At 44.7% G+C, this 20,542-nt stretch overlaps 1 protein-coding gene across 3 annotated transcripts in view; it reads left to right on the top strand.

The window, feature by feature from the left end:
- Zmat3 (zinc finger matrin-type 3) overlaps nucleotides 1–20,542 on the top strand; it is a 30,882-nt gene that overhangs the window by 654 nt on the left and 9,686 nt on the right. For all 3 annotated transcript variants that reach the window (XM_052180670.1, XM_052180667.1, XM_052180668.1), the window contains exons 2-3: nucleotides 4,606–4,933; nucleotides 19,934–20,053. In XM_052180670.1, the coding sequence (XP_052036630.1) occupies nucleotides 4,664–4,933; nucleotides 19,934–20,053 (390 nt within the window). In that variant the 5' untranslated portion in view covers nucleotides 4,606–4,663. The remainder of the gene's footprint in view (nucleotides 1–4,605; nucleotides 4,934–19,933; nucleotides 20,054–20,542) is intronic.

Here is a 20,542-nt window from a genome sequence, read left to right on the forward strand (position 1 = left end):
CAGCCGGTGAGGAGTAGGCCCCAGCCCAGCCATGGAAACCTGTGCTGTGGTCATTCATTTTCCTCCAGACCGGTACATGGTGGAGCTGTGATTTTCTTTAGTGTCACTGAGCTCCCTTCCAAATTAGGACATGAAGCTTTGTGCATCCTTCGTGTATGCCATCTCACACATCCAATCGGATGGATTTTGAGATCTGAGAAGTATTTTTATATCAGCTTCTAAATTAGTCTCATAAATGAATGCAGCAGTTTGAACGGATCTGAGTATGTTTTTGAGTCTTTGCATTTCAGTTTGTGTATTCAATGAAGCTTTGGTTTTATTTATTTTAGAGTTACTTATTTATTTTTTACTCAAATATAATACCTGTTGTGATTGTCACCTATAGAGACATTTTGGGAGGGGGGTTAGCCTTATGTTGATTGTTAAATATTGTTATTTTTTTATATTGTTATATTGTATTTTTGAGGTTTCTATTCTTTCTTTGAACATTATGAAAATACAATGTAATAATAGGTAAACCTGCACTATAAACACCCTCACCCCACCCTGGCCAGTGTTTTGCTCTGGCATAAGGCCTTTTTGTGCCTCTGCTGGGAGGAGGGCCTTGCTTGTGCTGGACCGCTGCATGATACTGGGGGCAACACATGCATGCCGGGGTTTCATCAGGTGGGAGTAAGCATGTAAGGAACAAGCCCAGGCATGCCTTGGGAGCAGGCTGACTCGGTTCTCTTTGTATATTACTGATTTTCTATATCCGGATGTTTTGATATCCTGCTCTGTCCTTTCTCTATGACCTAACAGAGAATCTGGATGACTTAGGGCCAGAATGACATGGTCCGTTATATACTATTTAAAAAGATGGTTTCGTTACCCTGCCTCCAATAGCCATAATCATTTTTGCTCTCTGAATGTCTTAGTTGGGAGAAATAATATTGTTTCAGAGAAACTTCCCCCTTTAAATGTATCAAATCTTTTCTTTGAGTTTCCAGAGATAGGGGTAGTTGATTATTACCCTTTTCTAGCTGTTATGATTAATGAAAAGTATTGCTAAAATTTACGACTAATCATGTTGTGGTAAATCTCCGACCCAAATTACCCGGTTAAAGAAATCACAACACAGTCAATATGAATACAAGTTATCCGCCTAGATTGGGCAGGTCTCCCACTACACTCCTCTGTTCCCAGGTATGAGACCCCACAAAACTTGCCACGTGCTTCCTTCCACTTCTGTGATCGTCTCTCCTCCCTCTCTCCTCTCCCCCCCCAAAACCCTCAGCTCCCTCTTCCCTCCTCCTGCCCAGTCACTCACTCTAGCCTTTATTTGGAAAGTTAAGGTGGGGAGAAGGTTCTTGAGGCACCTGTATACGTGATTAACTCCTCATCTGCTGCCCCTCCCAGGAGGGGAATTAGCATCAAAATACAAAACCTGGGCTATTCACCACACTTCTTTGTGTTTCCAGAGATATGTAGTTGAGTAGTTGATTATTATCCTTTTCTAGCTATTATGATTAATGAAAAGTATTGTGGCTCCTCTTCAGTGTGTGTCTACCAAATGTACTAAATAGTCTTTTACTTTTTAAAGCTTGCTTGAGTCATTTTAGTAAGTCTGTGTGTGTCCTAGCCGACACATCTTCATTACAGACTGGCAACCTCAGCAGCTGCAGACACTGCATCTATTGTCCAAGAAAAGGAGTTTTAACAATACTCCTAGCAGGAGGGAAGTGTAGACTTTGTTGTTGTTGTTGTTTTTTTGAGGCACACTCTTTCTACATAGCCCTGGCTGTCCTAGAACTCACTGTGTTGACCAGGCTGGCCTTGAACCCAGGAGCAGGAAGACTCGGATAAAGATATAGAGGGAGTGGAACATAGTGGGTCTATTCTGAGGAAAACAGAATAGAGTCTTGGTTTCTTTTTTGTTGGTATGATAAAATGTTCTGGCAAAAGCAACTTAAGGGAGAAAGGGTTTGTCTTAGAGTTCAAGGTGCCTTGTTATGGTGGGGCAGCCTAGGCAAACAGGAGCCTGAAGCAACTGGTCACATCAAGTCCACAATCAGAAGAGAATAGTTCTGGTGTTCAATTCTGTCTCCTTTTGATGCAGTTCAGGACCCATACAGGGTGCGACCCACACTTAGGGTGGGGCGTCCCACCTTAACCTATTCAAGAAAATCCCTTATAGGCACGCTGACACCCAACCTAACCTGCATCACTCCTTTAGGCACACCAGAAGAGGGCACCAGACCCCAATACAGATGGTTGTGAGCCACCATGTGGTTGCTGGGAATTGAACTCAGGACCTCTGGAAGAGCAGTCAGTGCTCTTAACCACTGAGCCATCCCTCCAGCCCACCTGCATCATTCCTTATTGAGATTCCTTTTTCTAGGTATGTCTAGATCCTGCCAAGTCAACAACTGAAATGATAACCACCGTAGGACTTAGGATAGTGTAGTTCATTACTTGGTTGGACATTTTTCAATCTGGATGCTTTATTGAATAGGGAATTTACCTCCTAATGGAGGATACTTTTTGATTTTGCAAGGCCTTAGTCCAAGGCTCGATGGAATAGAGTCATCACACCAAGTCAATGCCCTGAGTAGGGTTGAGGGGGCTGGGAGCAGGCTGGCCCCGGGGGTGGAGTTGGTGCTCTTGGCACCAAATCGCTGGTTGTGTGTGGTGGAGGAGGTGGGTGTAGTGTTGTCAGATTACTCTTTCATTACTTGATTCTGTGAAGCTTTTGATTTTTTAAAATATTGATAACTAACTCAACTTAAAAACAAAAGCAAAACAATACTCAGTCTTCCTACCAGCACATCCCATAGGCCTTTGCTGTCCTCTCTGCCTTCCAGAGCCGATGATTCAGTTACTTAGCTACTGTTGCTTGCTTAGGAGTATCAATTCATTTACATCTGTTACATTTAATGCCCTCTTTCTAGATTTCACCCACCTTTCAACAAGTGGTAGAAATGCCTTAACTATCTGACTAGTGGCTGTGCAGGACTATGATGGTAATAGCTGGGAGGTTGAGGCAGGAACACAAAAGGGGCAAAGCTGGCAATTAATGTGCTGTCAAACATATTTTTCATGTTATAAGTCTCACAAGTTCTGCACTGTGTTACTTATTTAGCAATTTTACGGAATTTAAAGTATAAGAAAATAGTTTGTATTTTGAGACATTTCAAAAAAAAAAAAGAGTTAAAGTCTTTCTCAGCAACATAGCAAATTTGAGGCCACCCTAGCTATGTGAGACCCTGTCTTAAAAAAAGCAGAGAGAAGAGGTGGCTGATGGGTAAAATGCTGCTTTGCCTCTTAGGTACACACATGTGTGTTTTTTTTTTTATTCGATATATTTTTTATTTACATTTCAAATGATTTCCCCTTTTCTAGCCCCCCACTCCCCGAAAGTCCCATAAGCCCCCTTCTCTCCCCCTGTCCTCCCACCCACCCCTTCCCACTTCCCCATTCTGGTTTTACCCTATACTTCTTCACTGAGTCTTTCTAGAACAAGGGGCCACTCCTCCTTTCTTCTTGTACCTCATTTGATGTATGGATTATGTTTGGGGTATTCTAGTTTTCTAGGTTAATATCCACTTATTAGTGAGTGCATACTATGAGTCACCTTTTGAGTCTGGGTTACCTCACTTAGTATGATATTCTTTAGCTCCATCCATTTGCCTAAGAATTTCATGAATTCATTGTTTCTAATGGCTGAATAGTACTCCATTGTGTAGATATACCACATTTTTTGCATCCACTCTTCTGTTGAGGGATACCTGGGTTCTTTCCAGCATCTGGCAATTATAAATAGGGCTGCTATGAACATAGTAGAACATGTATCCTTATTACATGGTGGGGAATCCTCTGGGTATATGCCCAGGAGTGGTATAGCAGGATCTTCTGGAAGTGAGGTGCCCAGTTTTTGGAGGAACCGCCAGACTGATTTCCAGAGTGGTTGTACCAATTTGCAACCCCACCCACACATGTGTTTTTAAGGTGGGAAGAGCTGTGGCATTCGAGTGCACGCGTACACACACACACACACACACACACACACACACACACGGGCGCGCTCACATGTGCACTCGCGCATATACACAAACGGCAAAAATAAAACAAAGTGCATAAAGGGAAAAAAAGAATAAAGAAGAGAGGAAAGGAGATTCTGAGAGGTGATAATCTTCTACTCTTTGACATCCTTTGGGTGGAAGAGTTTCTTACCTGGTGGTTTTTCCCTTTTTGCTTGGGTTATGAATATGACCGTCAGGAGTGTCTCAGCTCTCTAGAGGAGTGGGGTCTGGATGACCTTACATGTCGATTTCCAGCCATGTGACTTTTCAGCTTAATTGCCCATGGATGCAGTGCTGCTAATTAATGTCCATGACCAGAGGGATGATGGTTGGAACTGAGCCAAACAAAATAAAGGCAAATCACTGAAGCTGTTCTCAGGGAGAAGCCTTATGTGAGTGGGGATAGCCAGGCAGGGGACGTCTGCTAGGCTAAGGTCAGGGTGAGATGCCCCCAAGCTGGGCTTGGAGAGAAAAGTGACTTTGGTGTCATTTCTCCGTCACATTGCTGAACTCTCATTTTAATTTTCTTTCCCGGTTGCTTTAGGTTTGAAGACTCCACCCTTGGTCACCTACCTGGATTATGCTCGTGGCTTTCCTGCCTGATGATTCTTTTGCAGCAGGTCTGGCTTCCTTTACCTAATCAGCCCTCAACCTCTCCTCCTATGTCAGTGGCTGCCAGGCCCACAAGGACCTTGCAGCTCCCGCCACAGAAGGCTTTTGGGCAGGAAGCATCCTTGCCTCTGGCAGGGGAAGAGGATTTAGCTAAGAGAGGGGAGCCAGACTCTGCCCTGGAGGAGCTGTGTAAGCCCCTCTTCTGCAAACTCTGCAATGTCACCTTGAACTCCGCTCAGCAAGCCCAGGCACACTATCAGGTAAGAGAGGGAAAGGGCAGCAGGTGTCCGCAGGGTGAGCATTTTGGATGCCGGTTTGGTTAGATGGTGTCAGTGGGGTGAACATTTTGGGCACCATCTGGCCACAAGTTGCCTCTCCAGATATGGCCAGTTGTGGTTGGAAAACTCAGAGAGCTAGAGAATGGCGTACCATGTTTCACACAGTGGGTTCTGCCTATTGTTCGGAGGAGAATGTATAAATGTGCTACAATAATTCAGTGTAAAATTGTTCTAAAGTTTGTACAACTTGCGTCAGTTCAATGCTACCTACCACATGAGTCTTATGCTTTCTTTTACTTAAGACTTTTCCTATGTGCCCTGGTACAGCTGACTTTTTATAAAGAGAGTAATAGGTATTGAGTTACTAAGTCCTACCTTCATCATAAACATACCTTAGTTTCTTTTAGTATTTGGAGGGAACTGATACTGAATATTAAGATTTTAAAGCATTTTATCTCCATGTAGAATAGACTGTGGAAAAGATCATTCGAAAGGATATTATTGTCTAAGAGTAAATGGGGAACTAGGAGAGGGTATAGGGTCTATTTTTAAGTTTTTATTTATGTGTTTTTATGTGTATGCGTGTATGTATTATGCACATGTGCATGCCGGCAGACATAGAAGCCAGAAGAGAATGCTGGATCCTGTCTGAGTTAAGGGTTTTCATGGCTGTGAACAGACTCTATGACCGGGGCAGCTCTCATAAAGGACAACATTTAATTGGGGCTGGCTTACAGTTTCAGAGGTTTAGTTCATTATTGTAATTGTGGGAAGCATGGAGCATCTAGAAAAACATGGTACTGGAGGAGCTGAGAATTCTACACCTTGATCCAAAGGCAGCCAGGAGGAGACTGGGTCACAGTGGCTAGACCTGAGCATATAGGAGACGTCAAAGCCCCGCCTCCACAGTGACACACTTCCTCTAACAAGGCCATACCTCCTAATAGTGCCACTTCCCATGGGCCAAGCATATTCAAATTATGTTGGAAGAATGTGATCTGTTTTTTGATTTTAATTTTAAAAGGTATTACAAGTAAGAAATTGCATGAATCATAGAAGAGATTTGAACTTTGGACTTAGGACATTGTTGAGATAGACTCTGGGACTTCTGAAGTTGGACTAAGTGTATTTTGTATTACGTTATAGCTAGGTATGGCCCCCATAGACTCACATGCTTGAACAAGCCCATGGTCCAGCCAGGGATGGGATGTGGCGGCTTGAGTGAGCTCCTAGTTATAAAGCAATTCTTCTTGCCTGAAACTATACCTTGCTGTTACCATCTCTACTGCTTTCAGATTGACCTGACAGAGGTGACAGAAAAGGAGAAAAGACAGACAGCATTTAGAAAATGGGGATCCGGTGGGCAGTGATCTCTCTCTGCTGGGAATGCTTTAGAATGCAGTGGCCAGGGAACTCGGCACTGGAGCAGGAGCCGGAGGAGGCAGGTTAGCTACTGTTGGGAGGGGGACTCCACAGGGGAGCACTCTCATGCGGCAGCCATTGTTTCTTGGTTCTTTCTGTACACCCTGTTAAGAACAGTGTTCTAGTTCAGGGGATGAGGAAGGCCATGCCATTCCCATGAGTCCCTGGGCTCTGGGTGCCTGACACAGCTCATGTTAGCACTACACATTCACTCCGAAGTTTGTCAGCTCCTCACACTTTTCTCCATTTTAAAGGTTTTGTTGGCTGGGCAGTGGTGGTGCACGCCTGTAATCCCAGCACTTGGGAGGCAGAGGCAGGTGGATTTCTGAGTTAGAAGCCAGCCTGGTCTACAGAATGAGTTCCAGGACAGCCAGGGTTATACAGAGAAACCCGGTCTTGAAAAACCAAAAAACCAAAAAAAAAAAAAAAAAAAGGTTTTTCTTTACTTAATTTTGGTTGATACTAAGATGGATAATTGAGCAGTTTGTCCTGCATTTGAAATATTTCCTTGGGAAGAGAAGGCCTGTCGCTCTGCCTTGTTCAGGTTTGTTTGCTCCCATCAGCAGAGTAGAATTCTCTGTAACAGATCTGAGGATGACCCATCTTAAACAGACATGCGTGTACCTCGCTTTGGCAATTATTCTTGTGAGATGTTCAGTTTTGCCCAAGACTCAGTTGGCAAAAATCAAGGATGAGTTGGGTACTGAAGTTTTTAGCTCTTTGAAGCCCTTCTTACTTCATTCTTAGGCATAAGACTGTTCTTTACCTTTTGCGTAGTTATGACTTTTAGGGAAAATCAGGCAATGTATGAGTTTAATGTGTTTGTGTGGGTTATATTATACCTTAGGTTGCTCTTCCCCAATACAGTTTTGTGACTCTTAAGTCTGTATATTGATAGAAACTTTTGGTTTTGCACAGAGAATTTAGTTTGATGGAAAAAAATCATTGGCTTTAGGCTTAAACTAATAATGAAATCAACTTTTTAAGAAATTATATATTTTTATGTGTTTGCTCTAAACTTTTTAGTTGACAAGATTTGTAAATTTGTAGATGATTCCTGTTTCCTCCATGATGCAGTGGGTAAATAAACCAGAAAACAGAAATAAAAAATGAGAAAAATTCCCCAGGAATAAAAATTTTAAATGGAAAAGTTGGGGCGGGGGTAGAGAAAGATGGTTGGTTGCAGAACAAAAATCAATAGTCAAACATGAGAGTTAAAAACTAGAGGAGAAAAGAGTCAGGTGGGTATGGAGGATGCAGACCCTGCCCAGCGCTGGGCTGTGGCAAGCTTCTGCTGATGATCGAGTTTGACGTTAGCCTGGGTTACATGAGACCCAGTATTACACCCTATACCCCAAAAGAAAGTAGAGCCTAATTTAAAAAAAAGTGAGGATTGGTGTGACAGTGTGTATCTCTAAGTTAGATTGGAAGCAAAGGTTTGAATAAGGCCAGTGGTACCGATAATTATTGAGGTGCACCTCTCTTTCCTCCCTCCCTCCCTCCCTTCTTCCTTTCTTCCCTCCCTTCCTGCCTCCCTCCCTCTCTCCTTCTCTTCCCTCTGCCTTTAAAGCAAGGCAGAGGAGTTTGTGTGTCTCTATCAGAGCAGTGCGGAAGAGAGCAGATCTAAGAAGTGAACTTTGGATTGTGTGTGCATGGTGTGTTTGTACACATTCCTATGTATGGGTGCACATGTGTGTGACTATATTTGGAGGACAGAGGTAGGGGTTGGGTGTCGTCTTCAACCATTCTTTACCATACTTTCTTTTTGTTTTTATGTATTTACATTTCAGATGTTTTCCCCTTTCCTGGTTTCCCCTCCAGAACCCCCTTCTTTCATCCCCCCTCCCTGCTTCTATGAGCGTGCTCACCCACCCACTCCCACGTCACCACTCTGGCCTTCCCCTACACTGGGGCACCGAGCCTTCACAGGACCAAGGGCCTCTTCTCCCCTTGATGCCCAACAAGGCCATCCTCTGCTACATATGCAGCTGGAGCCATGGGTCCCTCCATATGTACTCTTTGGTTGGTGGCTTAGTCCCTGGGGGCTCTGGGGGGGTCTGTTTGATTGATATTGTTCTTCCTATGGGTTTGCAAACCCCTTCAACTCCTCATTCCTTTCTCTAACTCCTTCATTGGGGACTCCGTGCTGAGTCCAATGGTTGGCTGCAAGCGTCCACCTCTGTATTTGTCAGGCTCTGGCAGAGCCTCACAGGAGACAGCTATAGGGTCTTTTGCCATACTCAGAGCCCGCTGGCTAGGCTGGTGGGCCAGTGAGAGCCTCAGGGATCTGTCTGTCTCTGCCTCCTCGGTGCTAGACTGGCCTATACAGTGAGCTGTAGACCAGCAAGTGCTATTTCATGAGATCCCATCTCAAAAACCAGGAGACAGAAACTATCCTAGGTCTCTGAACTCAGGTCCTCCTGCTCCTGCACCAGACGCTTTACTGACGGAGCCATATCTCCAGTGTCTGAGATTTGGATCTCTATAAGAGAAGTCGTCAGCATGAGAATGTATGGAAGAATAGTAGCGTGATCCTATGTAACCAAGAAGAACAGGTGGCCCATCACAGAAGGAAACTGTAGCAAGGTTAGCCCAGAGCCCCTGTGATTCTAGCACTTGGAAGGTAGAGGCATTAGGGGTAAATAAAAGAATGTTCAAGACATTCTTGCTACATAGTATCCAGGAACTCCAGAATATGCTGGCTTATTTGAGGCCCTGTTCACATCAATCAGAAAAATGTCAGACTGAAAGATGCCTAAGTGAGTAGGCCTAACTGAGCGCTAATAAAGAAAGCTATTAGGGCAGTGGAAAGACAGGGAGCCCGGACTCCCCAGCACCAGCGGCAGGCGGAGGCAGGAGTGCAGGCTGGTGGTAACGCCAGTGGTTGTGACGAAAGAGGCACACATGTGAAGCTTGGTTGTAGGATGAAAGACCTGCTTTTTGCTTGTTATTTCAGGGTGATATCACATCTGTGATCTCAGTCACATGCTTGTAAGTGGCCAGGCCCTCTGTATTATCTGACCCTCCTTAGTGAGCTGCTTCTGTGGGTTTGGAGTTTTATATTACCCAGTGTCATAAGCAGCCATTGTTAACTGAAGTCCAACTGTATCACATTCCAGTACTCAGGATACAGTAGCGACTGCTCCTTAGCCTCTCCTCTTAGCCTCACCTCCACTTCTGACTTCTTCACGTTCCTCATGGGGGCTGTCTTCCCCAGCTGTGGGGAGCCATCACACATGGTTTACGCCCCAGGCTTTTTAGCCCAGCCATTTAGCTGGGAAGCAGCCTCAGCCGAGTCGTTTAGCTTTTAATGACTCTACCTAATTTTTCAGTTTTAAAAGTATGGCTTTGGTTATAACTTAAAGTGTTGGGAGAGAAATGAGTCTTTATTTTATTAAAATTTATCTGCATGCTTGGATTATGTAGTGCAAATCTGTTATGAAGAAATGTAATAGGATCTCATCAGCACAAACACCAGAGGAAGAGCGGCTTTGAGAAAGAAAGTAACAGAAAATTTGTTTACACTTACGTATGTGTGTGTATGTGTGTATGGGGTCAAACCCAGGCTTGGTGGTAGGTGCCTTTGTCTGCTGGGCTCTCCTGCAGTCCACATTTTGATTTTCAAAGCAAATTACATGAATAAAGTTTACTAAGTGTCCTTCTTGAAAATTAGAAGTGTCTCCGCTAATTTGCATATTCATATGAAGAAAGAACGGAGTTACTCAAAGCACTTTTCTAAAGTTCATCGTAAACATAGATTGTGCTTGGTATCCAGATATGTGCCACATTAGCCACGTTGATGAGAGAAACTAAGCTTTTTTAGACCTGTGATGCTAAATTCAGTGGTTTCCAGTCATACTAAACATACTAACATACTAAATATACTAACATACTAAACATACTAACATACTAAACAGTATGTGGGCTAGGGAGATGGTACATTTGGTAAAGTGCTGTGTGAGTTCAGAACTCCCATCCCAGGGAAAAGTTGAGTATCACTCTCAACTATAATCCCAGGCAGCCCTTGGGGGGGTCAAATGAGGGGGGATGGAGTAGTCAGAGACAGGAGGATGCCAAGGCCTGCCAGTCTAGCCAAAAGGACAAGTTCCAGGTTCAGTGACATGTAGGTGTTTGGCCTGGCTCTTCTCCCAACCCCATGCTCTCAGAAATAAGACTCAGACTCAAAGTATGTTTACAGATACCTTGGCTATATGGTTAGGCTCTTCTCTGACTAGATCATAACGTAGGTAACTCAATTCTTTTAACCCGTGGCTGGTTTCCTGTGCTCAGGTACCATGCATCTATCTCTTCACATCTTCCCGGGAGGATCATCCCGTGCCTGGCTCTATCCCAGAATCCTTTCTGCCTCCTGGATGTCCCTCCTTCTATTTCCTGCCTAAGCCATAGACTGCATAGGCTTTTTAATTGACAGGTGATGCATCCACACAATACACAAGATATTCTCTTTACAGCAGGAGACAGTATCTCAGAAGATAAGGTAGAGAACAGTAGAGGAAGACGCTTTGCATCAGCTGGCTTCTGCACGCTCAGGAATGTGCACACACTATGTTTGCATCTTCCCATATAAATTGAAACAGCAGTGACGTTCCCTTTACGCTTAGTCCCTCCTCTTACCTTTTCTCTGCCTTTTGCTGTTTTCAGAGTTTGACCTGGAATAACTAGACCAAAAAAGGTCTTCATTTCCCATTCTTTCTCAGCTGGCTAAACTTTGGTATCCATTACAGTGTTCCGCGGATTTAGATACAGTTTAATATCACCCATCCAGGTTTGCATGGATGTCAGTATTTCTAATCTCACCTTATATTGTTTTTATTAAAATTTAATTGTTATGGTATGTGTGTATGTGCTCTGGATGCATGCATATCTGTGTACCAAGTGTGTGCCTGGTGCCCATGGAGGTCAGAGGAGGATGTGGGCTCCCCTGGGACAGGAATTACAGGTGAGTAGGACCCACTGTGTGGGTGCTGGGGACCTTACCTGTCCTTTGCAAGAGCAAGTACTCTTAACTGCTGAGCCAGTTCTCCAGGCCTCAGCTAATTTTTACATACTTACATAAAATTTTGCATATTCATGTTGAAAAGAACTAGTTACACAAAACACTTTTCTAAAGTCCATCATAAACATAGATTGTGCTTGGTATCCAGATGTGTGTCACATTAACCACGTTGATGAGAGAAACTAAGCTGTTTTAGGTCTATGATGCTAAATGCAAAATTTTCTTACCCACATGAACGGTCAAAATACTCTTGAGGTGTGGGTGGGTTTTTGCCTTTTCCTAAGTGGTCTAGGTACTTTGGAATCTATATAGATCCAAAGTGGTTGACAGGGGTTTCTGTTGTTTAGAATGTTTGGGTTTGATGTTTCTAGTTCTGTGATAGAACACCAGGACCCAGGGTAACTTGGGGTGGGAGAAGGTTTATTTCAGCTTCCCACTCTCAGGTTACACTGCGTCGCTGTGGGCATGAGACAGGAGCTGTGACAGAGGCCGTGGAGGAATGCTGTTTAGTAGCCTGGACCTTGTGGCCTGCTTGGTTTGCCTTTTTATACTGTACACACCCCAGGACCATCTGCCATCCGGGGGTACCACGCTCCATGGGATGGCCCTTCTGTCCATCACTAATCCAGAAAAATCCACTACAGACTTCTCTACAGGCTTCTCTTAGGAAGGCATTTCTCAGTTAAGATCCTATCTTCCCAGATTGCCAAGGTAGTGTCAAGTTGGCACAAAACAACCAGCACGTTTGGCCACTTGTCATTTGGCTGTATTTGTCACAAGTACATCACTTATTAAACCATATCATCCCAATGATCTCATATCAATCTCATAATATACAGGGTAATATCCTGCAGTCTCTAAAATTGTCACTATTTTAAAAGTCCAAGTTTTCTTTAAAATTCTACATCTCTTTAGAAGTTCATAGTCTTCTCTAAAATATCTAAGTATTCTCTGAAATGTGATTCATAGCTGTGGGTTTTACAAAATGGAAAAAAAAATTAAATACTTTCTTACTCCAAGAAGAAAGAACCAGGGTACTGTTAACATTCAAGCCAGAGCAAAACCAAACCCCAGCGGTGTGACGCTCAGTGTCCGACATCGGGGACTCATGGTCTCCTGGGCGCAAAGACTTGAGCGGCTTCAGCTCTCGGACCCTGCCATCCACGGTACACAGCTTGTCTCACAGCTTCAGGCACGCTCTACTCCACAGCTGCTGGGATTGTTGGTGGTCTCCACCAGAGCGGGCTGCACCTTCACCAAGAGCCTCTCCTGGCCTCTCACAGCGCTGACCTTCAGCCGCTCCTTGTGACCCCTTCATGCCTTCAAACCCAGCGCCACTTGAGAAAGTCTTGCACATTACCAAGTTAGGCTGCCAGTACAAGGTACAGCCTTAACCCGCTCTGGACCACAGCTGTGTGTGTTGTCTCTGAGAAACACTCACAGGAAGACTTCTCATCTCAGCAGTGCTGGTCTCTTCCTACTCACAGTAGATTTTTCAGCCCCAGCTGACCAGTATTGATTGTCTCAGCAAAGCAAAGGTTTTGCTTTAGTAGTTCTGGTCTCTTGGTAATCACAGCCAAATTCTTCAGCTTCAGCTGACTAGAACCACAGATTCTTATATGAAAATAATGCATATCCCTTATAGAGACTGTGACTCTCCAACTTCCCTCTGAACCTCACAAGCCAGGCTTCTATCCTCAGCACCCATCCCAGCATTATCTTCTAAGTTTCCACAGGATCCTGCTAAGCTCTAAATACTCAAAGTCCTTCCACAATCCCCTGCCCCCCAGCCTCCCAAACACATAGTCACACACTACTCCTGATACCAGTTTGTGTCTTAGGTTTCTATGGTTGTGATAAAACACCATGACCAAAACTAAGTTGTAGGGTGGTATTTCGGCTTACATCTCTCAGGTCACACTCTGTCACTGAGGGGAGTCGAGGCAGGAGCCGATGCAGAGGCTGTGGAAGAATGTCCCTTATTGGCTTCGTCCTCTGGGTGGCTCGGTTTGCTCTCATTCACCCCAGGACTCACTGCCCTGGGCTGGCACTGCCCCTGGTGGGCGGGGCCATTCTATGTCTGTTGTTAATCAAGAAAATGCTCCCAAAGACTTGCCTAAAAGTCAGAACTTTGGGGGGGTGGAATACAGTGAACTTTATTGATGGTATTCAAGAGAGTAGGGCTCTCTAGGCCCTTCCTATTATTGTGGGGGCCTGGGGTGATATTCCTTCCAACTCTGTGCTGTCAGTTCCCTTCTATTCCCCTGTCCACCATGTTCTCTGGTCCTCCTGGGGTCACCAATGACCTGGTAGGCCAAATCTAGCTGTGTCTCTCTTGCCATCTTGGTGACATTTGATACTGGTAATGTTTTCCATCTTTTTTTTTTTTTTTAAGATTTATTTATTTATTATATGTACGTACACTGTAGCTGTCTTCAGACACTCCAGAAGAGGGCATTAGATCTCATTATGGATGGTTGTGAGCCACCATGTGGTTGCTGGGATTTGAACTCAGGACCTTCTGAAGAGCAGTCAGTGTTCTTAACCACTGAGCCATCTCACCAGCTTAAACAACTTGAGAAACTATGTTGTCACTCTAGGTAATGTCTGTGGAACAAAGAACTCATGATGGCACAGTGGATGCTTGCTGGCACGTCCCACGTGCTGTGTGTCTTCTTCTCCTGTCTTTCTCGCTTTCAGCATGGATGTGCTGGGGTTTTACAATTCCACACTCTGTTGCTTCCAATTGTTGAAGACTGACATGAGACGTTTGGGTCCTCAGGAAGAGAGCAACAGCGTCCAGCTCAGTCATTCCTTTTCATTTACACTTGGGGTTGGGGTCCTACGAACTCAGGTGTTCACGTGGGTGACATTAAAGTTGCTTAGAATCATGTCTTCTTTATGTTGATCCATATGTAGGTTACAAACTCGAAATTGTGTTGCTTTTCCTTGACGTTCTACTGGGTTTCTTGAGAACAGGAGGAAGACTCACATGCCTTAAATAAACCCATCGCTGTCTTTCCTGCCCATATTACCTCTCCAGTCTGTCTCCTTGTTGTTCACAGTCAGTTTCATTGCATGAAGCCCACTGATTTCTTCTCTAGATCTGTGTTAGTTGTTTCCCATCAGATCCCGACTCCTTGTGTAGCCTTTCCTACTTCTGGAATTTCAGTTGCTTTTCTCTTCCTCCTTTCTCTTACGTCACACCACCCCTCCTCCACAGACTTGGACCCACATCATCACATGGGATGCTCCTTTGTCCCTCAGGTCTCTCCTTCTTGCCCCGTGTCCCCGTGTCCCCCCCCTTTCCCCCCCCCCCCCCCCCCCCCCCCCCCGCTTGTTTCACACCTTCAACTTTGTACCTCTGTTCATTGTTCCTTGGGTGACTATTTTCTAAACATTGTTATCTTCTTCCTTATCCTCCCCCCACCCCCTTGTTTTGTTTCCTCGGAATGCAGTATGGTCACAGTAACCCAAGGAAGAGAGAACAAATGTAATTGTGTATCCTAACTGTTGGTTACTTTATGTCCTCCCAACACAAGTTAGACTCAATTGGGAAAAGGGGCTCAATTGAGAAAATGCCTCTATAATTGCCTGTGAGCAAGTCTGTGGGAGGGGGCATTTTCTTGATTGATTGATTGATTGATGTGCTTGGGTACAATGCCTCACCTGGGCAGCTGGTGTTGGATGGTCTGAGCAGGTCGCAGGGAGCGAGCCAGCATGCAGCATCCCCCCAAACCCCCCACAGCTCGGCTTCACTTCTGCTGGCTTCCGCAGTCATGGACTGTAAGCTGTGAGTTGAAGTAAATGCTTCCTTCTTTCAGTTGGCTTTGCTCTTGGTGTTTTATCACAGTAGTAGAAACCCTAAGTCTCCAGCAAACCTCACTTTAAAATAATATGAAGAAGTAACACAAAGTAAAACGTTTCTCATCGTTTACATTTCAAAAAAAGTGTCTGCATTGTGCTGTGCTAGAAGCAGAGCTCTAGGTAGAATGAATACTGTTCTCCATTGTTTAGGCTCGCCTACTGTAGAAGGGAAACCTTCCCCTGGGTTTTATTTCTTTGTAGGCAGCCTGTTTTAATTGTCCCTTCCTCTCTCTCCTTCCCTGTAAGGTTTCAGGCTCCTCTTTTATTCTTTGAGCCTGAAATCTCATACTGATGGATGTGTCTGGGTCTTTAGAATTTGTTCTGGTCAGCACGTAGTAGAAAACTTTCTGTTTGTTTTCATCCATTATCTAAGCTCTGGAGACAGTTAACAAATTAAAAAAAAAATGTCCTCTGTGACACACATTCATTCCCCCTATCTGGAAACCTTACAATCCCTATCCCTTGATGACTGATTTTCTTCTTGTTCCTGCCCAATTTATTGAAATACAGCGATGTAATGATATACACGATTTTGAATTTTTGACTGGTATTTTTATATAGTAATCTCTTCTCATCCCCGGGGCTGCCTGTCATTTTGTGACCCTCCTCCAGAGGTTGCCTGACACTCTGGATGGCACCACTCCTATAGGTGTCATGCTTTCCGACACACGCATTCACCAGTTCAACTGGGCACGTGTGCACATGGCTGTCACTGGTGTGGTCTGAGGGTGGCTATGGTCCAGCATATACTTTCCATCCTTCACAATTCATGAATAAATCTGTCCTCAGCATGGACGTGAGTCACGCAGCGTATTATTTTTCCCTTCCTTATTAAGTTGGGAACTTTCACCTTTTTACTGCAAGGGAGTGCTCGCCAGTTTCTCTTTGTCATGTTCGAACACCAGCATTGTAGCGTTTATACCATGGCGCCATCTTTACAGAAAATGGTGATTTTTGACACAGCACCTTCATGTCATGCGTATCAGGTAGTCCAAACAGTTCCTTGTGCCTGACTACTGAGAGTGGTCCCTGGTTGCAGTGGGACAAGGTGTCACGCATGGATTGTGCAAGCGGAGGATTGGTTCCTTTTATAGCCCTTTCTTAAGGATTTGGAAAACTTGACTACTGCTTCTCATTTGAATCATCTTAGTCATACAGACTTGAGCTTCATCCAGTTTTCCAAGTATGGATGGTCTACATAGAGGTACAGTTATCAACGCTAGGACACAGATCCTGAGCTGGGTGTTTGGCATGTAGACAAGACCTTGGGAGGTGGCGGGAAGACTGTAGGGTGGTCAAATGTTTGGCTTGGCTTCATAGTGAGTTCTAAGCCAGCCTGAGCTGCCTAGACGCTGTTTAGGAAACAGAAACAACAACAAACTCACCCCAAGCACACCAAAGTGCCAACACAGATGGAAACTGTGCTCTCTGTGCTTTGCAAACTGTTGTTGTTTCTCCACTGTCTACCCCTTTTGCCTCTGGTGACTAGTCCAAAATTAAAATGTACATGAAGTTTTAATGTTTTCTTTAACTTAGACAGGCCATTCCTCCACCACCTCCTCTTCTTCATCTTTGTTTTTCTTTAATGGTCTTATAGTTTTTGAAGAATGGTTTTGTTGAGTGTTGCAGATTTTGCTGGTTTAATTGAGTTTAGGCTACGTGGAGTACTACAGACACAATGCAGTGTCCTTTCTGCTGCATGAGTCAGGGGCGCTTCCACAGTGCTAATTATCTAATTAGGGTGGTGCCTACTAGGATCTCCTTGGAAAAGCTGCTGCTTCCCTGTTGAGTAAGGATCATATGGACGGATATTTTGAGACCACATGTGTGTTTTTATTTCTCATCACACTTTTGCTTAGTTAGTGATGTTTCTCATCCACAGTAACTATTAATTACAGTGGGGTTTGCCAGAGAGCGTGGGAAGGGTGGTGCTGGGCATGGGCCCAGGGCTTCGCTCATGCAAGGCATGTGTTCAGGCCCTGCGAGTGCCCCTCACCCCTCCTCAGTTCTTATTTGAGTTAGCCCGGTGTTTACCGCTCATGTTGGTGGTACGGCTGTGGGACAGTGGGACCTAAAGATGAGGTGGACCGCGCAACAGCTGGCTTTATTCAGAGCATCTGACAGTTTATGCTCTGAGGGTGGAGAGTCACCAGAGTAAAGTATACAGCCACAAGCACAAGCCCAATTGTGGTAAAACATGTTTTTTCCATAGAGGCCTACGAATAACAACAAGAGTGAAGTAAACCCACTCCTGTCTGGTACATACACCTGGGAGGAGCATGAAAACATATTGTTAAGAACCATTGGGTGGGGCTAGAGAGAGGCTCAGTGGTTAAGAGCACTGACTGCTCTCCTAGAGGTCCTGAGTTCCATTCCCAGCAACTACATGGTGGCTTACAACCATCTGTCATGGGGTGTGACTCCCTCTTTTGGTGTGTCTGAAGAGATCAATGGTGGTATACTTATATGCATAAAATAAATGAATAAATCATCTTTTTTTAAAAAAAAGAACAGTTGGGTGTTTTTTAAAGACACCAAGGTCACAAGACTGTGTCTTGGTTTTTTTTGTTTGTTTTTTGTTTTTTGTTTTTGAGTTTTCTCACAAGCACTCAGAATTCTCACAGTACTCTGTTCTTGTACTGTGTTCTGAGACTTTGTTACCCAGGCAGGCCTTGGACTTGTGTGACCCTCTTTCCTCAGCCTCCCAACTACGTGGAACTACAGGTGTATACTACCATGTCTTTGTTTATTTGCTTATTTGGTATAGACCCTCACTATATATGTATAGCCTTGGCTAGCTTGGAACTCAGTATGGAGACAAGGCTGGCCTTGAACTCATGGAGAACCACCTGCCTCTACCTCTTCAGTGCTGGGTGGGATAAAAGGAATATACAACCACAACCATCTGCCACACAGTTATTCATTGTCTGTAACAAGCCAGGTAAAGTGAACTAGAGTTGGAACACAGACAAGTCCAAGGGTGGGCCTTGGGCACCATAGAGCTTGAGGTCTGACAGAAGAATAGAGATAGGAAGGGGTAAGAGGGAGCCACAGAAGACAGAACATTCTGAGAAGGCCTGAGGGAGGGTCAGTGGTGTTGCATTGCTTAGAGTTCATGTTAGATAGCAATCAGAGGGGACTGGAAGCCTGACTCTCAAGTCCCAGGGAAATAGTATGGCTGCCCAGTGGATAGCAGGGGATGGGACTTGACTGTCTTTAGGCTGTCTGCTGGTCCTTACTTCATTCCTGGGAGTTACAGGTAGTAGGTGGTAAATGTTGGTATGAAGGCTTAACGTTTACAGCGAGTTTAAAAGTAATGAAGTGTTTTACCCATATTCCGAGTAACTTTAAAGATTTATTTGATATTTATTGTATATGTATAACTTCATGAATGTATTTGTAGCATGTGTATTTTGGAGTGGACAGAGGCCTTGCTTTCCTAGGATTGCAATGACAGGTGCCTATGAGCTGCCTAATGTGGGTGCTGGGACTTGAACCAAGCCCTCTGCAGTGGTGGGAAGCTGTTCTAATTTCTGGGTCATCTCTGCAGCCCCATCAGAGTGCTTCTGATTCTTCCAGTTTGTATTTATTTATTAGATTAAGGAATAGACTCCTGTGATTTACAACTTACAACTTGGTGAGAAAGGCCGTTCTGACTTGGGAGAAGTTCACAGTGTTGCCACAAGCCACCAAGATGCGTAATAAGGGCTGAGCTGAAAGGGTTTAAAGTCATGGCACTGCTAATGTTCCCTTCGGAACGTGTGTGGCCACCCCCACAGCAATCCGTCCACTGGGAGGCATGGTCGATATCAGCAGATTGTTACAGGATTGATGAGCAGTGAATGAACGGAGGATCATGCACACTGACCTCTGTATGAAGTGACCCTATGTAAGGGTTGTTTTCATAAAACAGGATTAGCTGTCTCTTTACTTGATTCTGAAACCAGTTAGATCAGAGCATCTCATGATTCCTGTTGAAGCAGTGGTGTGGATGGTGGTAAGCTTTGGGCAGGACACAGCACTGGGGGTTTCAAGTCTTCTCTAGATACAAAATTAGAGGAAATTAATTTCTTTTGATGGCATTGTTACTGTCTCCAGATAAATACAATGGTTCTCTTAGAACCAAATGGTAGACTCTGCCGTTGGCTAGTTATTACTGTTAATTTGACATAACCTCTTGGGAAGAGGGAAACTCATTTGAATGATTGCTTCAGTCGGGTTGGTCTTGGTCATGTGTGTGAGATGTCGTTTTGATTAGTAGTTGATGTTAGAGGGTCTGGGTCCCAGCCAGTGTCACCATCTTTACCTGGGGTGGGTCTGGGCTGTATAAGAAAGCCAGCTGAGCCGGGGCCAGTGAGTTAGTGGGGAAGCCGTGTTCATCCCTGGTTTCTGCCTGAGTTCTATCCGGCCCTGCTTAAGTTTGTGCTCTGACCTAGTGACCTGGAAGTGTAAACTCAAGTAAACCTTTCCCTCTGCCAAGTTGCTTTTGGTCCTGACGTTTACCCCGGCAACAGAACACAGAGCAAGCACAGACTCTTGTTCTTTAAGACGGAGCCACAACTGGCGAGTGGTCTGTTGTGGGTGCACATCACAGCTGGTGCTGCCGGGTGGGTGCATCGATGATTGCTATCTGATTGAGCGTCCTCTCTGATCGGCTGCTTTGTGTCTACTCCTAGGGTAAAAACCATGGCAAGAAACTCCGAAATTATTATGCGGCTAACAGCTGTCCTCCTCCAGCCAGGGTGAGCAGCGTGGCAGAGCCTGTGGCCACACCCCTCGTTCCCGTCCCTCCGCAGGTGAGGCAGTGCCTGCTCACGTACAGGTGGTCATGACGACAGTGGCCCGTGCCTATCTGTCAGGGTTGGGCTGGGCAACACCCGGAAAGGATCTTGGTACTCCTAACTCCTGTAGCTGTGTCTGCCAAAATCTTTGAGCCTTGGGATCTCTCGTTGGACTTGGTCGTGCTGAGTGGGATGATGGAACAGTATTGTGTCCATTGCTCTGTCCTCAGTTTTAGGTTAAATGACAATATGATGTCTACACTTTGCTCTGACAAAAAAAATAAAAACAATAACAACAGCAACAACAACAACAAAATAAAAACATTGAAGGGCTGGAGAACTGGCTCAGTGGTTAAGAGCATTTACTACTTTTCTGAGACCTGGGTTTTGTTCCAAGCACCCACAAGGTGTCTCACAATCATCTGAAACTTCAGTTCCAGGGGAAGTTAGTTCTTCTGGTTTCTGAGGGCGTCAGGTCCACATGTTGTGCATACATACATGTAG

The sequence above is a fragment of the Apodemus sylvaticus genome, chromosome 4, assembly GCF_947179515.1.
Source record: "Apodemus sylvaticus chromosome 4, mApoSyl1.1, whole genome shotgun sequence".
Taxonomy (NCBI): Eukaryota; Metazoa; Chordata; class Mammalia; order Rodentia; family Muridae; genus Apodemus; species Apodemus sylvaticus.